Source organism: Calonectris borealis, unplaced genomic scaffold (assembly GCF_964195595.1).
Source record: "Calonectris borealis unplaced genomic scaffold, bCalBor7.hap1.2 HAP1_SCAFFOLD_220, whole genome shotgun sequence".
NCBI classification, from domain to species: Eukaryota; Metazoa; Chordata; class Aves; order Procellariiformes; family Procellariidae; genus Calonectris; species Calonectris borealis.
In genome coordinates this window covers 46,372-72,456 of record NW_027441605.1, presented here as the reverse complement: position 1 = coordinate 72,456, position 26,085 = coordinate 46,372, and the positions used below count along the sequence as shown (strand labels likewise).

The following is a 26,085-nucleotide window of genomic DNA, read 5'->3' as shown; positions in this document are numbered from 1 at the left end:
CCCCCAAGCCCCCTCCTCCCCCTTACCTCCCATTATTCCCCATTTACGCCCTCTCCTGCCCCCTCTCCCCCCCCCAACCCCACTCCCTGGACCCCTCCTGACCCCCCAAACCCCCCCATGCCCCCCCAAACTCACCCCCCCGACTCCCCCAAACCCCCCCTGACCCCTCCTGACCCCCCGAAGCCCCTCCCAACCCCCCCCAAGCCCCCTCCTCCCCCCTCTACCTCCCATTATTCCCCATTTACGCCCTCTCCTGCCCCCTCTCCCCCCCCCAACCCCACTCCCTGGACCCCTCCTGACCCCCCAAACCCCCCCATGCCCCCCCAAACCCCCCCCCCAGGTCTCAGGATGAGCTCGTGCAGCAGCCGGGCGCTGACGCTGCTGAGCAGCGTCTTCGGGCCTGCGGGCTGCTGCTGGTGGGCATCGCCGTCAGCACCGACTACTGGCTCTACATGGAGGAGGGGGTGGTGCTGCCCCAGAACCAGAGCACCGAGGTGCGCATGGCCCTGCACGCCGGCCTCTGGCGCGTCTGCTTCTTCGCCGGTACGGCCCCCCCCCCCCCAACCCCCCCCCCCGCCCCCCACACCCCCCCCCCCAACCCCCACCCCCCCGGTGTTGGGGGAGGGGGAGATGGGGGCGGTTGAAGGGGGGGGGGAAGTGGGGGGGGGGGGGGGTTCCCGGGGGCTCGGGAGGGGGTTGCAGGGGAGGGTCTGAGGGCGCACGAGGTCAGACGGGGTCGCAGGGGATCGTATGGGATCTGCCGGGGCGCACGGGGGCGCACGGGATCACACAGGATCACCTAAGCTCACACAAGGGCACACGGGGTCACACGGGATCACACGGGATCACACGAGCTCACACGAGCTCACACGGGATCACACAGGATCACCCAAGCTCACACAGGGGCACACGGGATCACACGGGATCACACGGGATCACCTAAGCTCACACGAGCTCACACAGGGGCACACAGGATCGCACGGGATCACACGGGATCACACGAGCTCACACGAGCTCACACGGGATCACACAGGATCACCCAAGCTCACACAGGGGCACACGGGATCACATGGGATCACACGGGATCACACGGGATCACACGGGATCACACAGGATCACCTAAGCTCACACGAGGTCACACGGGATCGCACAGGATCACACGGGATCACACGGGATCACACAGGATCACCTAAGCTCACACAAGCTCACACAGGGGCACACGGGGACACACAGGATCACCCGGGATCACCTAAGCTCACACAAGCTCACACAGGATCACACAGGATCACACGGGATCACTTAAGCTCACACAAGCTCACACGGGATCACACAGGATCACACGGGATCACTTAAGCTCACACAAGCTCACACAGGATCACACAGGATCACACGGGATCACACGGGATCACACGGGATCACACAGGATCATCTAAGCTCACACGGGATCACACGGGATCACACGGGATCACCTAAGCTCACACAAGCTCACACAGGGGCACACGGGGTCACACGGGATCACCTAAGCTCACACAAGCTCACACAGGATCACACAGGATCACACGGGATCACTTAAGCGCACACAAGCTCACACGGGATCACACAGGATCACACGGGATCACCTAAGCTCACACGGGATCACACGGGATCACACGGGATCACATGAGATCACCTAAGCTCACACAGGGGCACACGGGATCACATGGGATCACATGGGATCACCTAAGCTCACACAAGCTCACACAGGGGCACACGGGATCACACGGGATCACATGGGATCACACAGGCTCCCACAAGCTCCCACGGGCTCTCACATGTGCTCCCACGGGCTCACATGAGCTCCCACGGGATCATATGAGCTCACACGGGATCACACAGGATCACATGGGCTCCCGCGGGATCACATGGGCTCCCATGGGATCATATGGGCTCACACGGGATCACACAGTATCACATGGGCTCCCACGGGATCATATGGGCTCCCACGGGGTTACACAGGATCACATGGGCTCCCACAGGATCACATGGGCTCCCACGGGATCACACGGGATCACATGGGCTCCCACGGGATCACACAGGATCACATGGGCTCCCACAGGATCACATGAGCTCCCACGGGATCACATGGGATCATATGGGCTCCCACGGGATCACATGGGCTCACATGGGCTCCCACGGGATCACATGGGCTCCCACAGGATCACACGGGATCCCATGGGATCCCACGGGATCACCCGAGCTCACGTGTGCTCGCACGGGATCCCATGGGATCCCATGGGCTCCCACCCACCCCCATTACCAGTGGGGGAGCACATGGGGACACCGGGGGGATTTGGGGGGACCCTTTGGGATATGGGGGGTCCCGGGGGGACTTGGGGACCCTATGGGATAGGGGGGGACCCAGGGGGCTTTGGGGGGACCCTATGGGATTTGGGGGGACCCTATGGGATATGGGGGGTCCTAGGGGGGCTTTGGGGGGACCCTATGGGATATGGGGGTCCTGGGGGGGATCTGGGGGGACCCCATGGGATATGGGAGATCCTGGGGGGCTTTGGGGGGACCCTATGGGATATGGGGGTCCTGGGGGGGATCTGGGGGGACCCCATGGGATATGGGGGATCCTGGGGGGCTTTGGGGGGACCCTATGGGATCCGGGGGGTCCTGGGGGGAACTTGGGGACCCTGTGAGATACGGGGGGATCCGGGGGGACCCTATGGGATCCGGGGGGACGCAGGGGGGTCCCTGAGGGTGCGCCCCCCCCTCGCAGGGCGGGAGAAGGGGCGCTGCGTCGCCTCCGAATATTTCCTGGAGCCCGAAATCAACCTCGTGACCGAAAACACCGAGAACATCCTCAGTGCGTGGGGCTATAGGGGCTATAGGGGCTATAGGGGCTCTATAGGGGCTCTATAGGGGGCTGTATGCAGGCTAAAGGGGTTCTATAGGGTGCTAGAGGGGCCTACAGGGATTATATAGGGGGCTATAGAGGCCGGGGGAGGGCTGTATGGTGGGCTATAGGGTCTCTATATTGGACCAGGGGGGTTGTATATGGGTTATGGGGACTATAGGGGTGCTATAGGAGCTGTGGGAGGCTCTATATGGGGAGGGGTCTAGGAGCTGTCCAAGGCAGGGAGTATAGAGGAGGCAGGGGGCGTGGCGGGGGGCTTTATAGGGGCTCTGGCGGGATATCCATAGGGGTCCAGGGGTCTATAGGGGCCATGGGCTGCATGGGGGGAATATAGGATCTGTGGAGGGGGCTATAGGAGGGGTCTATAGGGGCTGGGAGGGAGCTGGAGGGGTCCGGGGTGGGTCCGTGGGGGTCTGGAGGGGTCTAGCAGGGTGTGGGGGGCTATAGGGGGCTATAGGGGGCTATAGGGGGCTATAGGGATCTATAGGGGGCTATAGGGGGCTATAGGGGGCTATAGGGATCTATAGGGGGCTATAGGGGGCTGGAGCCGGCTGCTGCCCCCCCCAGAGACGGTGCGGACGGCGACCCCCTTCCCCATGGTCAGCCTCTTCCTCGTCTTCACGGCCTTCGTCATCAGCAACGTGGGGCACATCCGCCCCCAGCGCACGCTGCTGGCCTTCGTCTCCGGCATCTTCTTCATCCTCTCCGGTGAGGGACCCCCCCGGGGACCCCCCCAGGACCCCCCGTAGCTCCCCCAGGACCCCCATATCTGCCCCAGGGACCCCCAGAACCCCCCCAGGGCCCCCCCAGGACCCCCGTAGCTGCCCCAGGACCCCCATATCTGCCCCAGGGACCCCCAGAACCCCCCCAGGACCCCCCAGGACCCCCGTATCTGCCCCAAGACCCCCATATTTGCCCCAGGGACCCCCAGAACCCCCCCAGGACCCCCCAGGACCCCCGTAGCTGCCCCAGGACCCCCATATCTGTCCTAGGACCCCCCCCAGACCCCCCCCAGGACCCCTGTACCTCCCCCAGGACCCCCATATTTGCCCCAGGGACCCCCAGAACCTCACCAGGACCCCCAGGACCCCCATATCTGCCCCAGGACCCCCATATCTGCCCTAGGACCCCCCCCAGACCCCCCCCAGGATCCCTGTAGCTCCCCCAGGACCCCCATATTTGCCCCAGGGACCCCCCGAACCCCCCCAGAGCCCCCCCAGGACCCCCATATCTGCCCCAAGACCCCCGTATCTGCCCCAGGGACCCCCAGAACCCCCCCAGGGACCCCCCCAGGACCCCCGTAGCTGCCCCAGGACCCCCATATCTGCCCCAGGGACCCCCCGAACCCCCCCAGAGCCCCCCCAGGACCCCCATATCTGCCCCAAGACCCCCATATTTGCCCCAGGGACCCCCAGAACCCCCCCAGTGCCCCCCCAGGACCCCCGTATCTGCCCCAAGACCCCCATATTTGCCCCAGGAACCCCCAGAAACCCCCCAGGGTCCCCCCAGGGTCCCCCCAGGACCCCCATATCTGCCCCAGGGCTCCCCAGGAGCCCCCAGATCCCCCCCAGGACCCCCCTATTTGCCCCAGGTGCCCCCACAACCTGCCTAGGGCCTCCCCAGGACCCCTGTGTCTGCCCCAGGACCCCCCAGAACCCCCCCAGATCCCCCCCAGGACCCCTGTATCTGCCCCAGGACCCCCATATTTGCCCGAGGACCCTTCAGAACCCCCCCAGATCTCCCCCAGGACCCCCGTATCTGCCCCAGGAACCCCCAGAACCCCCCCCAGATCCCTCCAGGACCCCCATATTTGCCCGAGGACCCCCCAGAACCCCCCCAGATCCCTCCCAGGACCCCCATATTTGCCCGAGGACCCCCCAGAGCCCCCCCAGATCCCTCCCAGGACCCCCATATCTGCCCCAGGACCCCCATATTTGCCCCAGGGACCCCCAGAATCCCCTTAGGGCCCCCCCAGGACCCCCATATCTCCCCCAAGACCCCCATATCTGCCCCAGGACCCCCGTATCTGCCCCAGGACCCCCCAGAACCCCCCCCCAGATCCCTCCCAGGACCCCCATATTTGCCCCAGGGACACTCAGAACCCCCTTAGGGCCCCCCCAGGACCCCCATATCTCCCCCAAGACCCCCATATCTCCCCCAGGACCCCCGTATCCGCCCCAGGAACCCCCAGGACCCCCCCAGATCGCCCCCAGGACCCCCGTATCTGCCCCAGGAACCCCCAGAACCCCCCCAGATCCCTCCCAGGACCCCCATATCTGCCCCAGGACCCCCGTATCTGCCCCAGGAACCCCCAGAACCCCCTTAGGGCCCCCCCAGGACCCCTGTATCTGCCCCAAGACCCCCATATCTCCCCCAGGACCCCCATATTTGCCCCAGGGACCCCCATATTTGCCCCTTAGGCCCCCCCCAGGACCCCCGTATCTCCCCCAAGACCCCCATATCTCCCCCAGGACCCCCGTATCTCCCCCAGGACCCCCGTATCTCCCCCAGGCCCCCCCCCAGGGCTGACTCGGGGGTGCCCCCCGTGCCCCCCCAGGGCTGTCGCTGGTGGTGGGGCTGGTGCTCTACATCTCCAGCATCAACGACGAGGTGATGAACCGGCCCAGCGGCTCCGAGCAGTATTTCCAGTACCGCTACGGCTGGTCCTTCGCCTTCGCCGCCTCCTCCTTCCTCCTCAAAGAGGTGCGCCCCGCCCGCGTCCCACCCGCGCCCCGCCCGCGCACCCCCCGCGCACCCCCCGCGCCCCGCCCGCGCAGCCCCCGCACACCCCCCGCGCATCCCCCGTGCACGCATCACACGCCCCACACATGCATCACACGCCCCGTGCACGCCCCGTGCATGCTTCGCATGCCCCGCGCACACCCTGCGCACGCCCCGCGCATGCATCACACGCCCCGCGCATGCATCACACGCCCTGCGCATGCATCACACGCCCTGCGCACGCCCCGTGCATGCATCACACACCCTGCGCATGCATCACACGCCCTGCGCACGCCCCATGCATGCTTCGCATGCCCCGCGCACACCCTGCGCACGCCCTGCGCATGCATCACACGCCCCACGCATGCCCCGTGCATGCATCACACGCCCCGCACGTGCATCACATGCCCTGCGCACGCCCCGTGCGTGCATCACACACCCCGCGCATGCACCACACGCCCTGCGCATGCATCACATGCCGTGCGCACGCCCCGTGCATGCATCACACGCCCTGCGCATGCATCACATGCCCTGCGCACGCCCCGTGCATGCATCACACGCCCCGCACGTGCATCACATGCCCTGCGCACGCCCCGCACATGCATCACACACCCCGCGCATGCATCACACGCCCTGCGCATGCATCACATGCCCTGCGCACGCCCCGTGCATGCATCTCACGCCCTGCGCATGCATCACACGCCCCGCGCACGCCCCGCGCATGCATCACACCCCCCGCGCACGCATCACACGCCCCGCGCATGCATCACACGCCCTGCGCACACCCCGCACATGCATCACACCCCCCGCGCATGCATCACACGCCCCGCGCATGCATCACACCCCCCGCGCACGCATCACACGCCCCGCGCATGCATCACACGCCCTGCGCACGCCCCGCACATGCATCACACGCCCCGCGCATGCATCACACGCTCTGCGCACGCCCCGCACATGCATCACACGCCCCGCGCATGCATCACACGCCTCACGCACACCCCGCACATGCATCACACGCCCCGCGCACGCATCACACGCCCCGCGCGTGCATCACACGCCCTGCGCATGCCCCGCGCACGCCCCACGCACGCCCCACGCATGCATCACACACCCCTCGCACGCCCCTCACGCCCCTCGCATGCTTTGCACGTCCCTCGCACGCCCCTCGCACGCATCACGCGCCCCTCGCACACCCTCGCCCACCCCGGCCGAGTGCTGGGGTGACGGGTGCCCCTCCCCGGCAGGGCGTGGGCGTGATGTCGGTGTACCTGTTCACCCTCGCCCGCCCTCGCCCACCCTTGCTGACCCTTGCCCACCCTTGCACGCCCTCGCTGACCCTCGCCCACCCTCGCCCGCCCTTGCCCACCCTCGCTGGCCCTCGCCCACCCTCGCCCACCCTTGCACGCCCTCGCTGACCCTCGCCCACCCGCGGGTGACGGGTGCCCCTCCCCGGCAGGGCGCGGGCGTGATGTCGGTGTACCTGTTCCCCCTCCCCCGCCCTCCCCCGCCCTCGCCCACCCTCGCCCGCCCTCGCCCGCCCTTGCCCACCCTTGCCGACCCTCGCCCACCCTCCCCCGCCCTTGCTGACCCTCGCCCACCCCCGGGTGACGGGTGCCCCTCCCCGGCAGGGCGCGGGCGTGATGTCGGTGTACCTGTTCCCCCTCCCCCGCCCTCGCCCACCCTTGCTGACCCTCGCCCACCCGCGGGTGACGGGTGCCCCTCCCCGGCAGGGCGCGGGCGTGATGTCGGTGTACCTGTTCACCAAGCGCTACGCGGAGGAGGAGCTGTACCGGGCGCCGGCGGGGCTGCTGCGGCCGCGGCTGAGCGCCTGCTCGGGGCTGTCGGGGCAGTTCCTGCAGCCCCGCGCGTGGCCCCGCGCCCGCAGCCCCTCCGAGGCCTCCTCCGACGTCTCCATCCAGATGACCCAGAACTACCCCCCCGCCATCAAGTACCCCCAGCACGGGCACCTCTCCACCTCCCCCTGCTAGGGGGGGCGGGGGGGACGGGGGGACGCTGGGAGGACGGGGACCATGGGGACAGGGGGACGGGGGGAGGGTGGGGATGATGGGGGACAGGGGGACAATGGGGACATGGGGATGATGGGGACAGGGGGACAGCAGGGACGTTGGGAGGATGGGGACAATGGGGACAGGGGGATGTGGGGAGGGTGGGGATGATGGGGGACAGGGGGACAATGGGGACAGGGGGATGATGGGGACATGGGGACATGGGGACAAGGGGACAGGGGGACATGGGGACAGGGGGACAATGGGGACATGGGGACATGGGGACATGGGGACAGGGGGACAATGGGGACAATGGGGACATGGGGACATGGGGATGATGGGGACAGGGGGACAGCAGGGACGCTGGGAGGACGGGGACAATGGGGACAGGGGGACGGGGGGAGGGTGGGGATGATGGGGGACAGGGGGACAATGGGGACATGGGGATGATGGGGATGATGGGGACATGGGGACATGGGGACAGTGGGGACATGGGGACAGGGGGACAATGGGGACATGGGGACATGGGGACATGGGGACAGGGGGACAATGGGGACATGGGGACATGGGGACAATGGGGACATGGGGACATGGGGACAGGGGGACATGGGGACATGGGGACAGGGGGACAATGGGGACAGGGGGACAATGGGGACATGGGGACAATGGGGACATGGGGACAGGGGGACAATGGGGACAATGGGGACCATGGGGACCATGGGGACAGCAGGGACGTTGGGAGGACGGGGACAATGGGGACATGGGGACAATGGGGACATGGGGATGATGGGGACAATGGGGACATGGGGACAATGGGGACAGGGGGACAGCGGGGACGCTGGGAGGATGGGGATGATGGGGGCCATGGGGACCATGGGGACATGGGGACAGCGGGGACATTCAGAGGATGGGGATGATGGGGGACATGGGGACAATGGGGACAGGGGGATGATGGGGACAATGGGGACATGGGGACATGGGGACATGGGGACATGGGGACGGGGACAGCGGGGACGTTCGGAGGATGGGGACGTGGGGACAATGGGGACATGGGGACATGAGGACAATGGGGACATGGGGATGATGGGGGACATGGGGACATGGGGACATGGGGACATGGGGACAGGGACAGCGGGGACGTTCGGAGGATGGGGACAATGAGGACATGGGGACATGGGGACAGCGGGGACATGGGGACAGCAGGGACATTTGGAGGATGGGGACATGGGGATGATGGGGGACATGGGGACAGCGGGGACATGGGGATGTTGGGGACAGCAGGGACGTTCGGAGGATGGGGACAGCGGGACGATGAGGGACATGGGGACAGCGGGGACATGGGGACATAGGGAGGATGGGGACAGTGGGGACGTTCGGAGGATGGGGACATGGGGACAATGGGGACATGGGGATGATGAGGGACAGCGGGGACGTTCGGAGGATGGGGACGTGGGGATGATGGGGGACATGGGGACAGTGGGGACAGGAGGGACATGGGGATGCTGGGGACAGTGGGGACATCTGGGGCCACCACGAATGGGACAATGGAGCCACCAGGGATGGGGACGTCTGGGGTTGGGGACACTGGGGACACCTGGGACCACCAGGGATGGGGACATCTGGGGTTGGGGACACTGGGGCCATCTGGGGCCACCAGAGATGGGACAATGGAGCCACCAGGGATGGGGACATCTGGGGTTGGGGACACTGGGGACACCTGGGACCACCAGGGATGGGGACACCTGGGGTTGGGGACACTGGGGCCATCTGGGGCCACCAGAGATGGGACAATGGAGCCACCAGGGATGGGGACACCGGGGGTTGGGGACACTGGGGCCATCTGGGGCCAACAGGACCCTGCTGGGGACGAGGCCACCACTGGGGCCACCATGGCCCCACCCCATCCTGGCCACCGGCGGCCATTTTGTCACATCCCCCATGGCCAGTGGCGGATGGGACGTCACTGGGCGGCCATCATGTCCTGCCACCACGGCCAGGGTGGCTCGGCGGCCATCTTGTCACCTCAACCACGGCCAGCGGTGGAGGGGATGGGACTTGGCCACCATCTTCTCCTGCCACCGTGGCCAACAAAGGACAGGAGATGGCTCGGCGGCCATCTTGTCACACCAGCCACGGCCAACGATGGGCGGGGTCAGCCTCGGCGGCCATCTTCTCCTGCCACCGTGGCCAACAATGGATGGGACGTGACTCGGTGGCCATCTTGTTCCATCAGCTATGGCCAGGACGTAGCTCAGCGGCCATCTTGGCCGGCTGCTGTGGCCAATGTGGCTTGGCGGCCATCTTCTCCTGCCACCGCAGCCAATGATGGTCAGGAGGAACCTTGGCGGCCATCTTCTCCTGCCACCGTGGCCAATGACAGGCAAGCAACGGCTCGGCAGCCATCTTCTCCTGCCACCACAGCCAATGATGGACAAGATGAGCCATGGCGGCCATCTTCACTCGCCACCACGGCCAATGATGGACAAGATGAGCCATGGCAGCCATCTTCTTTTGTCACCACAGCCAATGATGGACAAGATGAGCCATGGCGGCCATCTTCTCTTGCCACCACAGCCAATGATGGACAAGATGAGCCATGGCAGCCATCTTCTTTTGTCACCACGGCCAATGATGGACAGGATGAGCCATGGCGGCCATCTTCTCTTGCCACCAGAGCCAATGACGGACAGGATATGACCCGGCAGCCATCTTCTCCTGCCATTCATGGCCGACATGGCTTGACGGCCATCTTCTTCTGCCAACCATGGGCAACGCCAGGCAGGAGGTGGCTCGGCCGCCATCTTTATTGCGTCCCCATTGACCCCTGGGTGCGGGGGGACCTCCCAGGAGAGGACGGGGAGGGGGGGCTGGATTCAGACACACCTCCCCCCCCCACTGCTTTTGAGCCCCTTCGGCTTTAGCGATGCTTCGCCCCCCTCCCAAATTTAGGGGTGGGGTCTTCCCCTGACCTTTGAACTCTGCCCCCTGCCCCCCGCGTGGCTGGTCCACGGTGGGGTCGGCCCCTCCCATGGCTGCCAGCTCCCATTAGCACAAATTGGGGGGGCAGGGGGGGTCCCGGATGCCCGGGTCCTTGCTGAGGGGGGGGGTGGGTGGTCCTAGAGCAATGGCGGGGGGGGGTCCCAGACGCCTGGGTCCTTGCAGGGGGGTGGGGGTGGGGATAGCTTTGGGGTGGGGGAGGGAAGGGGGAGCCCGGATGCCTGGGTTCCCCAATCTGGGGGGGGGGAGGGGGAGGACCCTCCCCCCAATTTCTGTGGCAATAAACGGCTTCAATATGTAGCTTCCCCCCCCCCGAAAAAATAGAGGGGGGGGTCGGGGGGGGGGGATGGGTTAAACACCCCCAAAGTGGGGGCAGCGGGGGGGAGGGGGGGGGGGTGTCCCGGTGAAGGGGACCCAGGGAGGGGGAACGGGGCTGGGGGGGGGGCATTGAGCCCCCCGCTCCGGGGTGTGGGGGCCCCCCCGGGGTTTGCCCCCCCCCCCCCCATCGCTGTACAATATGTAAATAGGGATCGACGCGACCTCAATAAAGGATTTCAAACTACACCCCCTCTGTGTGCCCCCCCCCCCCAAAAACCCACCCTTGGGACCCCCAAAAACCTCCAGTACCCCATGGGAACCCCATTGGGGGGGGGGGTGTCAGTTGGGGGGGGGGCAATAGGGAGGTGATGGGGGCAATTAGGGGCTGGGGGGGCAATGGGGGGTGATGGGGGCAATTTGGGGGTCAATGGGGGGTGATGGGGGCAATTTGGGGGGCAATGGGGGGTGATGGGGGCAATTAGGGGCTGGGGGGCAATGAGGGGTGATGGGGCAATTAGGGGCTGGGGGGGCAATTAGGTTGCGGGGGCAATGGAGGGTGACGGGGCAATTGGGGGGGCAATGGGGGGGTGATGGGGCAATTAGGGTGGGGGGGCAATGGGGGGCGACGGGGGCAATTAGGGGCTGGGGGGGCAATTAGGGTGGGGGGGCAATAGGGGTTGATGGGGGCAATTAGGGACTGGGGGGCAAGGGGGGGGTGACAGGGCAGTTAGGGTGGGGGGCAATGGGGGGTTACAGGGGTAATTAGGGGCTGGGGGGGCAATTAGGGTGGGGGGGAATGGGGGGTGATGGGGCAATTAGGGGGGGCAATTAGGGTGGGGGCAATGAGGGGGTGACGGGGGCAATTAGGGTGGGGGGGCAATGGGGGGGTGACAGGGGCAATTAGGGGCTGGGGGCAATTAGGGTGGGGGGGGAATGGGGGGGTGACGGGGGCAATTAGGGTGGGGGGCAATGGGGGGTGATGGGGCAATTAGGGGCTGGGGGGGCAATTAGGGTGGGGGGGCAATGGGGGGTGATGGGGCAACGGGAGGGGTGAGGGGGGTATGGGGGAGTCTGGAGCAGCTCAGCCCCCCCCCCTCCCCGCGCTCTAGGGGGCGTGGCCACGCGGTTGCTAGGATACCGGCCAGCATCCCCATCGCCATGGCAACCTCACGGCGGGAGGGAGCTGCCCACGGACCCGGAGCCCCCCAATTCTCCTTAGCCCCGCCCCTTCTACGCTCCACCCCCTGCTGACGTCACCCGCCGAAGCTTCCAGGCTCCGCCCCGCGCCGCTTCCCCCCCCACTTCCCCCCCCCCCCAAGCCTGGGGGGGCCCCGCCCCCCCCCCCCCCGCCCGCGCCCGCCGCAGCCGCGCCCGGACCGGCACCGGTACCGGCACCCCCGGGACCCCCCCCCGGGACCCCCCCGGGCACCGGGACCCCCCCGAACCACCACCGGGACCCCCCCCCGAACCAGCACCAGGACCCCCCAAAACACCGGGACCCCCCCGAACCGGCACCGGGACCCCTCCGGGACCCCCCCCCCCAACTCCGACACCGGGACCCCCCGGCCCCCAAAACCGGGCTCACTCCCCCCCCCCCGACCCCCCCAAACCGGCGTCTGAGAAGGTAACGGGGGGCCCAGGGTTTTTTGGGGGGGCCTGGGGGTCTTGGGGGGACCCTGAGGGGATTTGGGGGGGCCCTGGGGAGGTGGGGGGGGCAAACAGGGGTCCTGGGGGGCCCTGAGGGCTTTTGGGGGGCCCTGGGGAGCCCTGGGGGCCTTTGGGGGGGTCATGGGGGATGTTGGGGACCGGGGGGGGTCTTGCGGGGGGTGAGGGCTTTTGGGGAGCCCTTGGGGGTATTGGGGGCGTCCTGGGGGGGGTTGGGGTCCAGGAGGGATCTGGGGGGCCCTGGGGGTTTTGGGGGGTTCTTGGGGGGTGTTGGGGTCCGCGGAGAGCCTGGGGGTTGTCTGGGGGGGCTCTGGGGGTTGTTGGGGTCCAGGAGGGGTTTTGGGGGGGTCCTGGGGGCTTTTGGGGTGCCCTGGGGGGTGTTAAGGGGCAGACAGGGGTCCTGGGGGGGTTTTGGGGGGCCCTGGGGGGTGTGGGGGGCTCTGGAGGGTGTGGGGGGCAGACAGGGGTTCTGGGGGGGGTTTGGGGGGCCCTGGGGGGTGTTGGGGTTCGGGGGGGGTCTTGGGAGGGGCCTGGGGGCTTTTGGGGGTGCTGGGGAATGTTGGGGGCAGAGAGGGGTCCTGAGGGGGTTTTGGGGGGCCCTCGGGGGTGTTGGGGTCCAGCGGGGGTCTTGAGGAGGTCCTTTTGGGGGGCCCTGGGGGGTGTTGGGAGCAGACGGGGTCCTGAGGGGGTTTTGGGGGGTCCTGGGGGGCGTTGGGGTCCGAGGGGGCCTTGGGAGGGGCCTGGGGGCTTTTGGGGGTGCTGGGGAGTGTTGGGGGCAGAGAGGGGTCCTGAGGGGGTTTTGGGGGGCCCTGGGGGGCTGAGAGGGGCTGGTGGCAGTTTGGAGGAGTTGGGGGGCTTTGGGGTCTCCGAGGGGGGCACAGAGGGGCCCTGGGGGCTTTTGGGGTCCCTGGATGGTGTTGGGGGACAGTGAAGGGTTTTGGGGGTCACTGGGGGCTTTGGGGGTGCCCAGGGGGTATTGGGGGTCCTTGGGGGGAGCAGCAAGCTTTGATTGAGGCTTTTGAGGGACACTGGTGATTTTGGGGGGGTCCTGGGGGTGTTGGGGGTATCGCAGGGGGGCAGAGAGTGGTGTTGGGGGCCCTGGGAGGAGGGGGGGTGCCCTGGGAAGTTTTGGGGGGCCCTGAGGACTTTGGGCAGGTCTTGGGGGGCAGAGAAGGGTGTTGGGGGGCCCTGGGGCTGTAGAAGCCTGGGGGGGGGGGGCTGGAGCTTATGGGGGACCCTGTGAGGCTTTGGGGGGGATCGGGGGGGGGCTGAGGGGGGGTGATGGTGGTTTTGGGGGGCACCTGGGGGGGTGGGGGGGGGCAGTAGGAGGTTTGGGAGGGGGGGTTGGGGGGGGTGTCCTGGTTGGGGGGAGGGGCAGGGTGAAAACCCCCCCCCCAATATGGAGGGGGGCTGGGGGGGTGGACGCAGGTGGAGCATGTGCACACGCGTGTGCACGGCGCTGACCACCCCCACGCGTGTGCACGCTCCCACACGCGTGTGCGCGCTCCCACACGCTTGTGCACGCTCCCACACGCGTGTGCACGCTCCCAGACCCGTGTGCGCGCTCCCACACGCGTGTGCACGCTCCCAGACCCGTGTGCGTACTCCCACACGCGTGTGTGCGCTCCCAGACCCGTGTGCACGCTCCCACACGCGTGTGTGCGCTCCCAGACCCGTGTGCACGCTCCCACACGCGTGTGCACGCTCCCAGACCCGTGTGCACTCCCACACGCGTGTGCGCGCTCCCAGACCCGTGTGCACTCCCACACGCGTGTGCGCGCTCCCACACGCGTGTGTGCGCTCCCAGACCCGTGTGCGCGCTCCCACACGCGTGTGCGCGCTCCCAGACCCGTGTGCACGCTCCCAGACGCGTGTGCGTGCTCCCACACGCGTGTGCGTGGCCGCGCACACGCGGCCGTTCCCTCCCCCCTCGCACGAGCGCGTCGGGCTTAACCCAAACCTCGCACGCTCGGCCTCGCACACGCGTGTGCACCGCCACGGGAGGGGGGGGGGGGGGGGGTGTCCGTCCAGCCGGGGTGGGTGTAGCCGCGTCGGTGAGTCACCCACCAGTGGGTGCTCGTGTCCCCGCGTGTGACGCGCGAGCGTGAGTCAGCACGCGTGACGGGGGGGGGGGGGGCAGCGCACACGCGTGTGCGAGAGCACGCGGGCGACGGGCACGAGGGCTTGCACGGCCCTCCTGTCGCGGGGGGAGGGGGGGGGACGACGGGGACGACGACACCTCGATGCACGAGGCGTCCTCGTGCGAGGCCCTCGTGCGAGGCCCTCGTGCGAAGCCCTCGTGCGAGGCCCTCGTGCGAGGCCGCCCTCTCCGTGTCTCCGCAGCTCGCTGGCCGTCACGGAGGAGCCGCCGGCGCCTGCCGACGTGCGAAGCCGCGGCCACGTCCCCCCCCCATGGACTCGGCCCCGGGCGACGGTCGCCCCCCCCCGGGGCCCTGAGACGTGGCGGGGGGGTAACCCCCGAAAATCTGGGTCCCTTCGCCGCCCCCTGGGTGGGTGGGGGGGTGTAGGGGTGCCAGCAGTGGGGTCCGGACGCCTGGGTCCCCTTCCCGTACCCCCAGCAGTCAGGGGGGTGTAAGGGTCAAATTTGGGGTTCCCGAACGCTTGGGGGTGTCCCCCCCGCCCCCCGTGCACCCCGTCACCCCCTCCCCACCCAAACGCCCAGGTACCCCCCTGCACCCCCCCACCCCCTCCCCACCTGAACACCCGGGTGCCCCCTGCACCCCGTCACCCCCTCCCCACCCAAACGCCCGGGTGCCCCCCTGCACCCCCCACCCCCTCCCCACCTGAACACCCGGGTGCCCCCTGCACCCCGTCACCCCCTCCCCACCCAAACGCCCGGGTGCCCCCCTGCACCCCCCACCCCCTCCCCACCTGAACACCCAGGTGCCCCCCTGCACCCCGTCACCCCCTCCCCACCCAAACGCCCGGGTGCCCCCCTGCACCCCCCACCCCCTCCCCACCTGAACACCCGGGTGCCCCCCTGCACCCCCCACCCCCTCCCCACCCGAACGCCCGGGTGCCCCCCTGCACCCCCCACCCCCTCCCCACCCGAACACCCGGGTGCCCCCCTGCACCCCCCACCCCCTCCCCACCCAAACGCCCGGGTGCCCCCCTGCACCCCCTCCCCCCCTCCCCCCCCCAAACGCCCGGGTGCCCCCCTGCACCCCCTCCCCCCCTCCCCACCCAAACGCCCGGGTGCCCCCCTGCTCCCCCCACCCCCTCCCCACCTGAACACCCGGGTGCCCCCCTGCACCCCCCACCCCCTCCCCCCCCCAAACGCCCGGGTGCCCCCCTGCACCCCTCCCCCCCTCCCCACCCGAACGCCCCGGTGCCCCCCTGCACCCCCTCCCCCCCCAAACGCCCGGGTGCCCCCGTCCCGGTGGGGGGGTGTGGGGGGGTCGGGATCCAGCCGGGGTTTTCCCCGGGGTCCGGTTCAGGCTGGAGTCGCTCAAGCGCTGGAATGGGGAGGGGGTGGTTTGGTGCGAGAAGGGGGTGCAGGTGCTGCTCACCACGGTGGGCGCCTTCGCCGCCTTCGGCCTCATGACCATCGCCATCGGCACCGACTACTGGCTTTACGCCCGCGCCTTCATCTGCAACACCAGCAACATCTCCGGCGAGGACGCGGCTCATCGCGATCGTCGCGATCCCGGCGGATTGACCCACTCCGGGCTCTGGCGGATTTGCTGCCTCGAAGGTGGGTGGGGGTGCGGGGGGGTGGTGGCACTGTCGGGGGAAGTTCGCAGCTTCGTGGCACAGGGGAGAGAGGTTCATGGCACCGTTAGGGGAAGCTCGCAGCAGCGTGGCACTGTTGGGGGAAGTTCGCAGCATCGTGGCACTGTCGGGGGAAGCTCACAGCATCGCGGCACTGTCAGGGGAAGCTCGCAGCATCATGGCACGGGGGGAGAGGTTCATGGCACCGTTGGGGGAAGCTCGCAGCAGCGTGGCACAGGGGAGAGAGGTTCACGGCACCGTTGGGGAGGTTCACGGCACTGTTGGGAGAAGCTCGCAGCATCGTGGCACTGTTGAGGGAAGCTCGCAGCAGCGTGGCACTGTTGGGAGAAGCTCGCAGCATCGCGGCACTGTCGGGGGAAGTTCGCAGCATCGTGGCACTGTCGGGGGAAGTTCGCAGCATCGTGGCACGGGAGGGAGAGGTTCACGGCACCGTTGGGGGAGGTTCACGGCACTGTTGGGAGAAGCTCGCAGCATCGTGGCACTGTTGGGAGAAGCTCGCAGCATCGTGGCACTGTTGGGGGAAGTTCGCAGCATCGTGGCACTGTCGGGGGAAGCTCACAGCATCGTGGCACTGTCGGGGGAAGTTCGCAGCATCGTGGCACGGGAGGGAGAGGCTCATGGCACTGTTGGGGGAAGCTCGCAGCTTCGTGGCACAGGGGAGAGAGGTTCACGGCACTGTTGGGGGAGGTTCACGGCACTGTTGGGAGAAGCTCGCAGCAGCGTGGCGTCATTGAGGGATGTTCGTGGCATCCTTGGGGGGAAGCTCGCAGCATCGCGGCACTGTCGGGGGAAGCTCGCAGCAGCGTGGCACAGGGGAGAGAGGTTCATGGCACTGTCGGGGGAAGCTCGCAGCAGCGTGGCACAGGGGAGAGAGATTCATGGCACTGTTGGGGGAAGCTCGCAGCAGCGTGGCACAGGGGAGAGAGGTTCATGGCACTGTTGGGGGAAGCTCGCAGCAGCGTGGCATCCTTGAGGGATGTTCGTGGCATCTTTGGGAGAAGCTCGCAGCGTCACGGCACTGTCGGGGGAAGCTCGCAGCAGCGTGGCACTGTTGGGGGAAGTTTGCAGCATCGTGGCGTCCTTGGGGGGAAGCTCGCAGCATTGCGGCACCGTTGGGGGAAGCTCGCAGCAGCGTGGCGTCATTGAGGGATGTTCGTGGCATCTTTGGGAGAAGCTCGCAGCGTCACGGCACTGTTGGGGGAAGCTCGCAGCAGCGTGGCACCGTTGGGGGAAGCTCACAGCATCATGTCACGGGAGGGAGAGGTTCATGGCACCGTTGGGGGAAGCTCGCAGCAGCGTGGCATCCTTGAGGGATGTTCATGGCATCTTTGGGAGAAGCTCGCAGCGTCGCGGCACTGTTGGGGGAAGCTCACAGCATTGCGACACCGTGGGGGGAAGCTCACGGCACCGTGGGGGGAAGCTCGCAGCGTTGTGGCACCGTCGGGGAGGTTCATGGCACTGTCGGGGGAAGCTCGCAGCGCGGTGGTGGTGGCACTGCTGGGGGCAGCTCCTGGTGTTGGGGGTCCCGCAGCCCCGCGGTGCCACAGTCGGAGGTGGCCCGTGGTGGCCCCCTCCCCGTCCCCACGGTGTCCCCGTCCGCACGGTGTCCCCATCCCCACGGTGTCTCTGTCCCCATGGTGTCCCCACCCTTCTTTTGATGTCCCCATCCCCATGATGTCCCCATCCCCATGGTGTCCCTGTCTCCATGATGTCCCCACCCTTCTTTTGGTGTCCCCGTCCCCATGGTGTCCCTGTCTCCATGATGTCCCTGTCTCCATGATGTCCCCACCCTTCTTTTGGTGTCCCCGTCCCCATGGTGTCCCTGTCTCCATGATGTCCCCACCCTTCTTTTGGTGTCCCCGTCCCCACGGTGTCCCCGTCCCCACGGTGTCCCCGTCCCCGCAGTGTCCCCGTCCCCATGGTGTCTCTGTCCCCATGGTGTCTCTGTCCCCATGGTGTCCCCACCCTTCTTTTGGTGTCCCCGTCCCCACGGTGTCCCCGTCCCCACGGTGTCCCCGTCCCCGCAGTGTCCCCGTCCCCATGGTGTCCCCGTCCCCACGGTGTCCCCATCCCCATGGTGTCTCTGTCCCCATGGTGTCCCCGTCCCCGCAGTGTCCCCGTCCCCACGGTGTCCCCGTCCCCATGGTGTCTCTGTCCCCATGGTGTCCCCACCCTTCTTTTGGTGTCCCCGTCCCCACGGTGTCCCCGTCCCCATGGTGTCCCCATCCCCATGGTGTCCCTGTCCCCATGATGTCCCCACCCTTCTTTTGGTGTCCCCGTCCCCACGGTGTCCCCATCCCCATGGTGTCTCTGTCCCCATGGTGTCCCCACCCTTCTTTTGGTGTCCCCGTCCCCATGGTGGCCCCGTCCCCATGATGTCCCCATCCCCATGGTGTCCCCATCCCCATGGTGTCCCTGTCCCCATGATGTCCCCACCCTTCTTTTGGTGTCCCTGTCCCTGCAGTGTCCCCATCTCTGTCCCCGCGGTGTCCCCGTCCCCATTCCCGTCCCCATCCCCGCGGTGTCCCCGTCCCCGCGGTGCCCCCGTCCCCATCCCCGCAGTGTCCCCGCGGTGTCCCCGTCCCCATCCCTGTCCCCATCACCGCAGTGTCCCTGCGGTGTCCCCGTCCCCATCCCCGCGGTGTCCCCGCGGTGTCCCCGCAGTGTCCCCGCGGCAGCCGTCCCCGTGTCCCCGCAGGCCTGAAGCGGGGGCTGTGCCTGAAGATCAACCACTTCCCCGAGGACATGGAGTACGACCACGACAGCGCCGAGTACCTGCTCCGTGAGTCGCCCCGGCAACCGCCCCGCCGTCGCCCCGGCAACCACCCCGCCATCGCCCCGGCAACCGCCCCGCCATCACCCCGGCAACCACCTCGCCATCACCCCGGCAACCGCCTCGCCATCACCCCGGCAACCGCCTCACCATCGCCCCGGCAACCGCCCCGCCATCGCCCCAGCAACCGCCTTGGCATCACCCCAGCGATGTCCCGGCGTTACCCTGGCATTGCCCTGGCAACCGCTGTGGTATTGCCATGGCAACAACCCCGGCATCGTCACGGTGATGCCTTGACAACCGGCTTGGCGTTGCCCTGGCGACTGGGTTGTCAGCATCCCGGTGATGCCCTGGCGTTGCTGTGGTGATGCCCTGGCGTTGCCATGGCGATGAACTGGCAACCGCCCTCCTGTTGCCCTGGCAACCACCCTGGCAACCGCCTCAGCATCATCCTGGTGATGCCCTGGCATTGGCCCGGCAACCACTCTGGCATCACCATGGCAACTGCCCCAGCCATGCCGCTCCCATGGCAACCGAGTCTCTAGCCACGCCCCCTAGCAACGGGGCTCTCCTGGCAACAGGGCGGGTCTCCTAGCAACAGGGATCCCATGGCAACGCCCCGCCCATAGCAACAGGGATGCCGAGGGTCAGGGTTCTGCCTTCTGATTGGCTGCGGGCCTCGGAGCGGTGGAGGGGGGGCTGCGTTCTGATTGGCTGCTTTGCTAGGAAACCTGCCCTGCTGATTGGTTGATGGTCTAACTACAGGGAGCACATGCCTAGTTCTGATTGGCTGTAGCTCCGGGCAGGGGGTTGCCCCAGGGTTTAATTGGTTCAAGACGCAGGGCACCCTGCGCCCCTATTGGCTGGTGGTGTCAATGGACCTGGAGATCCTGTGCTCTGATTGGCTCTCCCCCTCCCTTAAGAAATTTTCCTTTCCAATTGGTTGCTGGTCGCAGAGCCACAGGAGCCTCTGTGCTGTGATTGGCTCCTGACCGCAGTCCTCCTTTCTCCTCATTGGTTCCCACCCTCAAAGATCTCTCCTGTGATTGGCTGATGCCTTTAAGGGCTCCCTTTGGCTGGGGGCTGACGGATCCCTATGGGGCTCGCAGGCTCTGATTGGCCGCAGCCTGGGGAGCTCCCATTGGCTGGTGCTGGTGGATCCCAGGGTGCTTATGGGGTCTGATTGGCTGCCAGCCTGAAGGGCTCCCATTGGCCAGGGCTGACAGATCCCACACTAATCGTGAGCTCTGATTGGCCATCTACCTTACAGGTTCCCATTGGCCGGGGCTAACAGATCCCATGCTATTCATGCGCTCCGATTGGTCGCCAGCCCTGGGGCTCCCATTGGCCGGAGCTGACAGATCCCCATGCTATTCATGCGCTCCGATTGGTCGCCAGCCCCGGGGCTCCCATTGGCCGGGGCTGCCAGATCCCCTACTATTCGTGAGCTCTGATTGGCCATCTACCTAACAGACTCCCATTGGCCGGAGCTAACAGATCCCACACCATGCGTGGCCTCTGATTGGCTGCCAGCTCCCGGGGCTCCCATTGGCCGGTTCTAACGAGGGGGTGGGGTCCCGCAGGGGTGGTCCGGGCCTCCAGCATCTTCCCGATCCTGAGCGCCGTCCTCCTGCTGCTGGGCGGGGTCTGCGTGGCCGCCAGCCGCCTGCGCCGCGCCCGCACCAGCCTCGTCCTCGGCGCCGGCATCCTCTTCGTCGCCGCCGGTCAGTTGGGGGGGGGGGGGATCCCCCGGGTCCCCCGGTCTCTTGGGGAGGGGTCCCCGATCCCAGGCAGGACCCCTTGGGAGGTGAGGGAGGGTCCCCTAGATCCCGGTGAGGATCCCAGTGAGGGTGCCCTAGATCCCAGCGAGGATCCCTGGGGGGGGTCACCCTAGATCCCAGCGAGGATCCCTGGGGGGGGTCACCCTAGATCCCAGCGAGGGTCCCTGGGGGGGGTCCCCTAGATCCCAGCGAGGATCCCTGGGGGGGGTCCCCTAGATCCCAGCGAGGGTCCCTGGGGGGGTCACCCTAGATCCCAGCGAGGATCCCTGGGGGGGGTCCCCTAGATCCCAGCGAGGATCCTTGGGGGTGTCCCCTAGATCCCAGCGAGGGTCCCTGGGGGGGGTCCCCTAGATCCCAGCGAGGGTCCCTGGAGGGGAGGGGCTTCCCCACATCCCCCGGTCTCTTGGGGAGGGGTCCCCAATCCCAGGCAGGACCCCTTGGGGGGGTGAGGGAGGGTCCCCTAGATCCCGGTGAGGATCCCAGTGAGGGTCCCCTAGATCCCAGCGAGGATCCCTGGGGGGGGTCACCCTAGATCCCAGTGAGGATCCCTGGGGGGGGTCACGCTAGATCCCAGCGAGGGTCCCTGGGGGGGGTCCCCTAGATCCCAGCGAGGGTCCCTGGAGGGGAGGGGCTTCCCCACATCCCCCGGTCTCTTGGGGAGGGGTCCCCAATCCCAGGCAGGACCCCTTGGGGGGGTGAGGGAGGGTCCCCTAGATCCCGGTGAGGATCCCAGTGAGGGTGCCCTAGATCCCAGCGAGGATCCCTGGGGGGGGTCACCCTAGATCCCAGTGAGGATCCCTGGGGGGGGTCACGCTAGATCCCAGCGAGGGTCCCTGGGGGGGTCCCCTAGATCCCAGCGAGGGTCCCTGGAGGGGTGGGGCTCCCCCACATCCCAGGGGGATCCCTTGGGGAGGGGGTCAAGGGATCAGTCACCTGATCAAACTGTCCCCTGCCTGTCCCTTGTCCCCTGTCCCCTCTCCCTTGTCCCCTGCCTGTCCCTTGTCCCCTCTCCCTTGTCCCCTGCCTGTCCCTTGTCCCCTGCCTGTCCCTTGTCCCCTCTCCCTTGTCCCCTGCCTGTCCCTTGTCCCCTGCCTGTCCCTTGTCCCCTCTCCCTTGTCCCCTGCCTGTCCCTTGTCCCCTGCCTGTCCCTTGTCCCCTGTCCCTTGTCCCCTGCCCGTCCCTTGACCCTGTCCCCTGTCCCCTGCCCGTCCCTCATCCCCATCACCCCCGTCCTTCATCCCCTGTCCCCTGTCCCTTGTCCCCTGCCCGTCCCTTGTCCCCTCTCCCCTGTCCCCTGCCCGTCCCTCATCCCCATCACCCCCGTCCTTCATCCCCTGTCCCCTGCCTGTCCCTTGTCCCCCCCCCCCCCCCAGGCCTCAGCAACATCATCGGGGTGATCGTCTACATCTCGGCCAACGCGGGGGACCCGGGGACCAAGCGGGACGAGGACAAGAAGAGCCATTACTCCTACGGCTGGTCCTTCTATTTCGGGGGGCTCTCCTTCATCCTGGCCGAGGCCATCGGCGTCCTCGCCGTCAACCTCTACATCGAACGGCACCGCAAAGCCCGGGGGGGTCCTGGGGGGGGACCGGGACCCCCTCCACCTCCTCCCCCACCCCGTGTCCCCCCAGGTCCCCGACCTCGACCTCGACGACGGTCTCGCTCCAGTTCTCGTTCAAGCGAACCGGGACGGTCGCGAGACGCTTCCCCTCCCCCTCCGCCGCCCCTCCCCCCCCCGGGGAAATCGGGGGGGGGTGGGGGGGGACCCCCTCCGGCTGATATCTCTATGTACACCCTTTCTCGGGAGGGACCCCCCGGCCCGCCCCCCCCCGGCACCCCCGGACCCCCCTTTTTGCAGTTGCATAACGCCTTTGGGAAGGACCCCCCCGGGGGCCCCCCCGACAGCGCCTCGGGGACCAGCACCCTCAACCGCAAGACCACCCCCGTCTAGGGGCACCCCGGGGCCCCCCAGACCCCCCGGGACCCCCCCAGGACCCCCCTCGGGGACCAGCACCCTCAACCGCAAGACCACCCCCGTCTAGGGGCACCCCGGGGCCCCCCAGACCCCCCGGGACCCCCTGGGACCCCCCCGGGACCCCCCTCGGGGACCAGCACCCTCAACCGCAAGACCACCCCCGTCTAGGGGCACCCCGGGGCCCCCCAGACCCCCCGGGACCCCCCCAGGACCCCCCTCGGGGACCAGCACCCTCAACCGCAAGACCACCCCCGTCTAGGGGCACCCCGGGGCCCCCCAGACCCCCCGGGACCCCCTGGGACCCCCCCGGGACCCCCCTCGGGGACCAGCACCCTCAACCGCAAGATCACCCCAGTCTAGGGACACCCCGGGACCCCCATGACCCCCTGGGCACCCCCAGACCCCCCCGTGACCCCCCTGGGACCCCCTGGCACCCCCAGACCCACCCCGGGACCCCCCTGGGGCCCCCTGGGCACCCCCAGACCCCGCCTGGGACCCCCGGACACCCCTGGGACCCCCCTGGGCACCTCCAGACACCCCCTGGGACCCCCTGGCACCCCCAGACCCCTCCCGGGACCCCCCTGGGACCCCCTGGGCACCCCCAGACCCCCCCCCGGGACCCCCGAACCCCCCTGCGACCCCCCCCAGACCCTCCCCACTGCCTCAGCTCCTGCGCTCTTCAGCCTCATCTTCCTCCTGCCTTCCTCATCCTCCCCGTCATCCTGCCTTCCTCCTCCTGCTGCCCTCCTCCTCCTCACCTTCCTCCCGACCTCCTCCTCTTCCTCACCCTCATCCTCCCCTACTCTTCCTCACCTTCCTCCTGCCCTCTTCATCTTCCTCCTCGCTTCCTCATCCTCACCTTCATCCTGCCTTCCTCATCCTCCTGCTCTCCTCCTCATCTTCCTCCTCCCCTCCTCATCCTGATCTTCCTCCCGCCTTCTTCATCTTCCTCCAGCCCTCCTCATTCTCCTCTTCCCCTCCTCATCTTCCTCCTGCCCTCCTCTTCCTCCTCCTCCCCTCCTCATCCTCATCCTCCTCCTGCCTTCTTCACCTTCCTCCCGCTCTCCTCATCCTCATCCTCCTCCTGCCTTCTTCACCTTCCTCTCCACTCCTCATCCTCATCCTCCTCCTGCCTTCTTCACCTTCCTCTCCCCTCCTCATCCTCATCCTCCTCCTGCCTTCTTCACCTTCCTCTCCCCTCCTCATCCTCATCCTCCTCCTGCCTTCTTCACCTTCCTCCCGCTCTCCTCATCCTCCTCCTGCCTTCTTCACCTTCCTCCTCCCCTCCTCATCCTCATCCTCCTCCTGCCTTCTTCACCTTCCTCCTCCCCTCCTCATCCTCCTCCTCCTCCTGCCTTCTTCACCTTCCTCTCCCCTCCTCATCCTCATCCTCCTCCTGCCTTCTTCACCTTCCTCTCTCATCCTCATCCTCCTCCTGCCTTCTTCACCTTCCTCCTCCCCTCCTCATCCTCATCCTCCTGCCCTCCTCTTCCTCCTCCTCCTCACCTTCCTCCCCTCCTCCTCCTCCTCCTCACCCCCCCGGCCCTCCCGCGGGCGGGCAGGGCTGTGCCCCCCCCCGCCATGTGCTGGGGGGGGGGGGCGGGATTTGGGGGTCCCCGGGGGTCCCCATTGGGGATGGGGAGATTTGGGGGCTCCCCCCCCCCCCCCGATCCACCAAGGGCTAAACTCTGTGCCAGCTCCGAGCCCCTCCCACGGGGCCCCCCTGAAACCGCTGTCTTTTGGGGGGGGGGGGGGCCCTGAAACCGTCATCTCGTGAGGGGCCCCCCGAAACCGCCATGTCTTTGGGGGGGTCCCTTGAAACTGCTGTGTTTTGGGGGGCGTCCCCCGAAACCGTCGACTCTTGGGGGGGACCCTGAAACTGCCATGTCTTGGAGGGGGTCCCCAAAACTGCCACCGCCTGGGGGGGGGTCTGAAACCGCTGTCTCTTTGGGGGGGGGGGGCCCCCGAAACCGCCGTCTCTTAGCGGGGGCTGAAACCACCATTTCTTGAGGGGGGGTCCCCAAAACCACTGTCTCTTGGGGGGACCCCGAAACTGCCGTCTCTTGGGGGGGGGTCCCCAAAACCACTGTCTCTTGGGGGGACCCCGAAACTGCCGTCTCTTGGGGGGGGGTCCCCAAAACCACTGTCTCTTGGGGGGGGTCCCGAAACCGCGGGTTTTTTGGGTGGGGTCCCTGAAACCGCCATCTCTTGGGGGGACCCCGAAACTGCCGTCTCTTGGGGGGGGGTCCCCAAAACCGCCATCTCTTGGCAGGGGGGGCCCTGAAACCGCCGTCACTTTTGCTCCCCCCCAACCTGCTCCTTTTTGGGGGGTCCCCAGGGACACCCCACCCCCCCGCCCAGCTCGGGGGGGTCCCTGTGCCTTAGGGGGGGGCTGGGGGGGGGCAGTGGCACCCCCGGGACACCCCCCTCCCCCCCAGTCCCTGAGCAATATGGACCAGTATTGCCCAGTCCCTGGGCAGTCTCAAACCAGTATCTCCCAGTTCCCTGGCCAATATGGGACCAGTAATGCCCAGTTTCCTTGGCAGCCTTGGACCAGTAACACCCAGACCTGTGGGTTCTGTCAGACCAGTATGGCCCAGTTCCCTGGGCAATATCGGACCACTACAGCCCAGTTTGCTCAACAGTATTGGACCAGTACAGCCCAGATCCCTGGGCAGTATTGGCCCAGTATGTCCCAGTTCCCTGGGCAGCATCGGACCAGTACGGCCCAGTTCCCTGGGCAGCATCGGGCCAGTACGGCCCAGTCTCCAGGCAGTGCCGTGCCAATAGCTCCCAGTTCACCCAATGCTCCCAGTATCCCCCAGTGCCCTGGGCCGGCTGCAGAGCTGGGCTCTCCCATGCAGTCTCAGCCCAGTTGCTCCCAGTAACTGCCCAGTTGCTCCCAGTCGCCCCCCCGAGTCGTTCCCAGTGCCCCCCTAGTCGCTCCCAGTCCTCCCCAGTTGCTCCCAGTGCCCCCCAGTCACTCCCAGTCTCCCCAGTTGGTCCCAGTTCCCCTCCGCATCGCTCCCAGCCACTTCCAGTCTCCCTCCTCATCGCTCCCAGTCGCTCCCAGTCACTCCCAGTGTCCCCCGCCCGGCCCCATTAACGAATGTCGGTTAATTGGGGGGGGAGGGGGGGCCGGGATCGTTGGGAGCTCCCCCCCCCCCGCGAGAACGTGCAGTGCCGGGTGCCCC

The 26,085-nt window shown here is 67.7% G+C and overlaps 2 protein-coding genes across 2 annotated transcripts; both read left to right on the top strand.

Annotated features, from left to right (window-relative positions):
• The first annotated feature begins 348 nt into the window (after window positions 1–348).
• LOC142077333 (voltage-dependent calcium channel gamma-7 subunit-like) lies at window positions 349–7,611 on the top strand. The gene is given in 6 exon segments (XM_075139403.1): window positions 349–394; window positions 397–543; window positions 2,765–2,851; window positions 3,470–3,610; window positions 5,460–5,605; window positions 7,354–7,611. Coding segments are annotated over 6 exon segments (825 nt in total).
• Window positions 7,612–16,074: 8,463 nt separating this feature from the next.
• LOC142077335 (voltage-dependent calcium channel gamma-8 subunit-like) lies at window positions 16,075–22,867 on the top strand. The gene is made up of 4 exons (XM_075139405.1): window positions 16,075–16,324; window positions 19,061–19,144; window positions 20,719–20,859; window positions 22,290–22,867. The coding sequence occupies exons 1-4, from the start codon at window positions 16,171–16,173 to the stop codon at window positions 22,865–22,867; spliced, it is 957 nt and encodes a 318-aa protein (XP_074995506.1). The 5' UTR covers window positions 16,075–16,170.
• The last annotated feature ends 3,218 nt before the right edge of the window (window positions 22,868–26,085 follow it).

Excerpts from the sequence above, each read along its gene's own strand:
- LOC142077335 (XM_075139405.1), top strand. The coding sequence starts at position 16,171 with ATGACCATCGCCATCGGCACCGACTACTGGCTTTACGCCCGCGCCTTC. Across the intron at positions 16,325-19,060 it reads GCGGATTTGCTGCCTCGAAG|GCCTGAAGCGGGGGCTGTGC; the intron begins GTGGGTGGGGGT and ends GTGTCCCCGCAG. Across the intron at positions 20,860-22,289 it reads CATCCTCTTCGTCGCCGCCG|GCCTCAGCAACATCATCGGG; the intron begins GTCAGTTGGGGG and ends CCCCCCCCCCAG.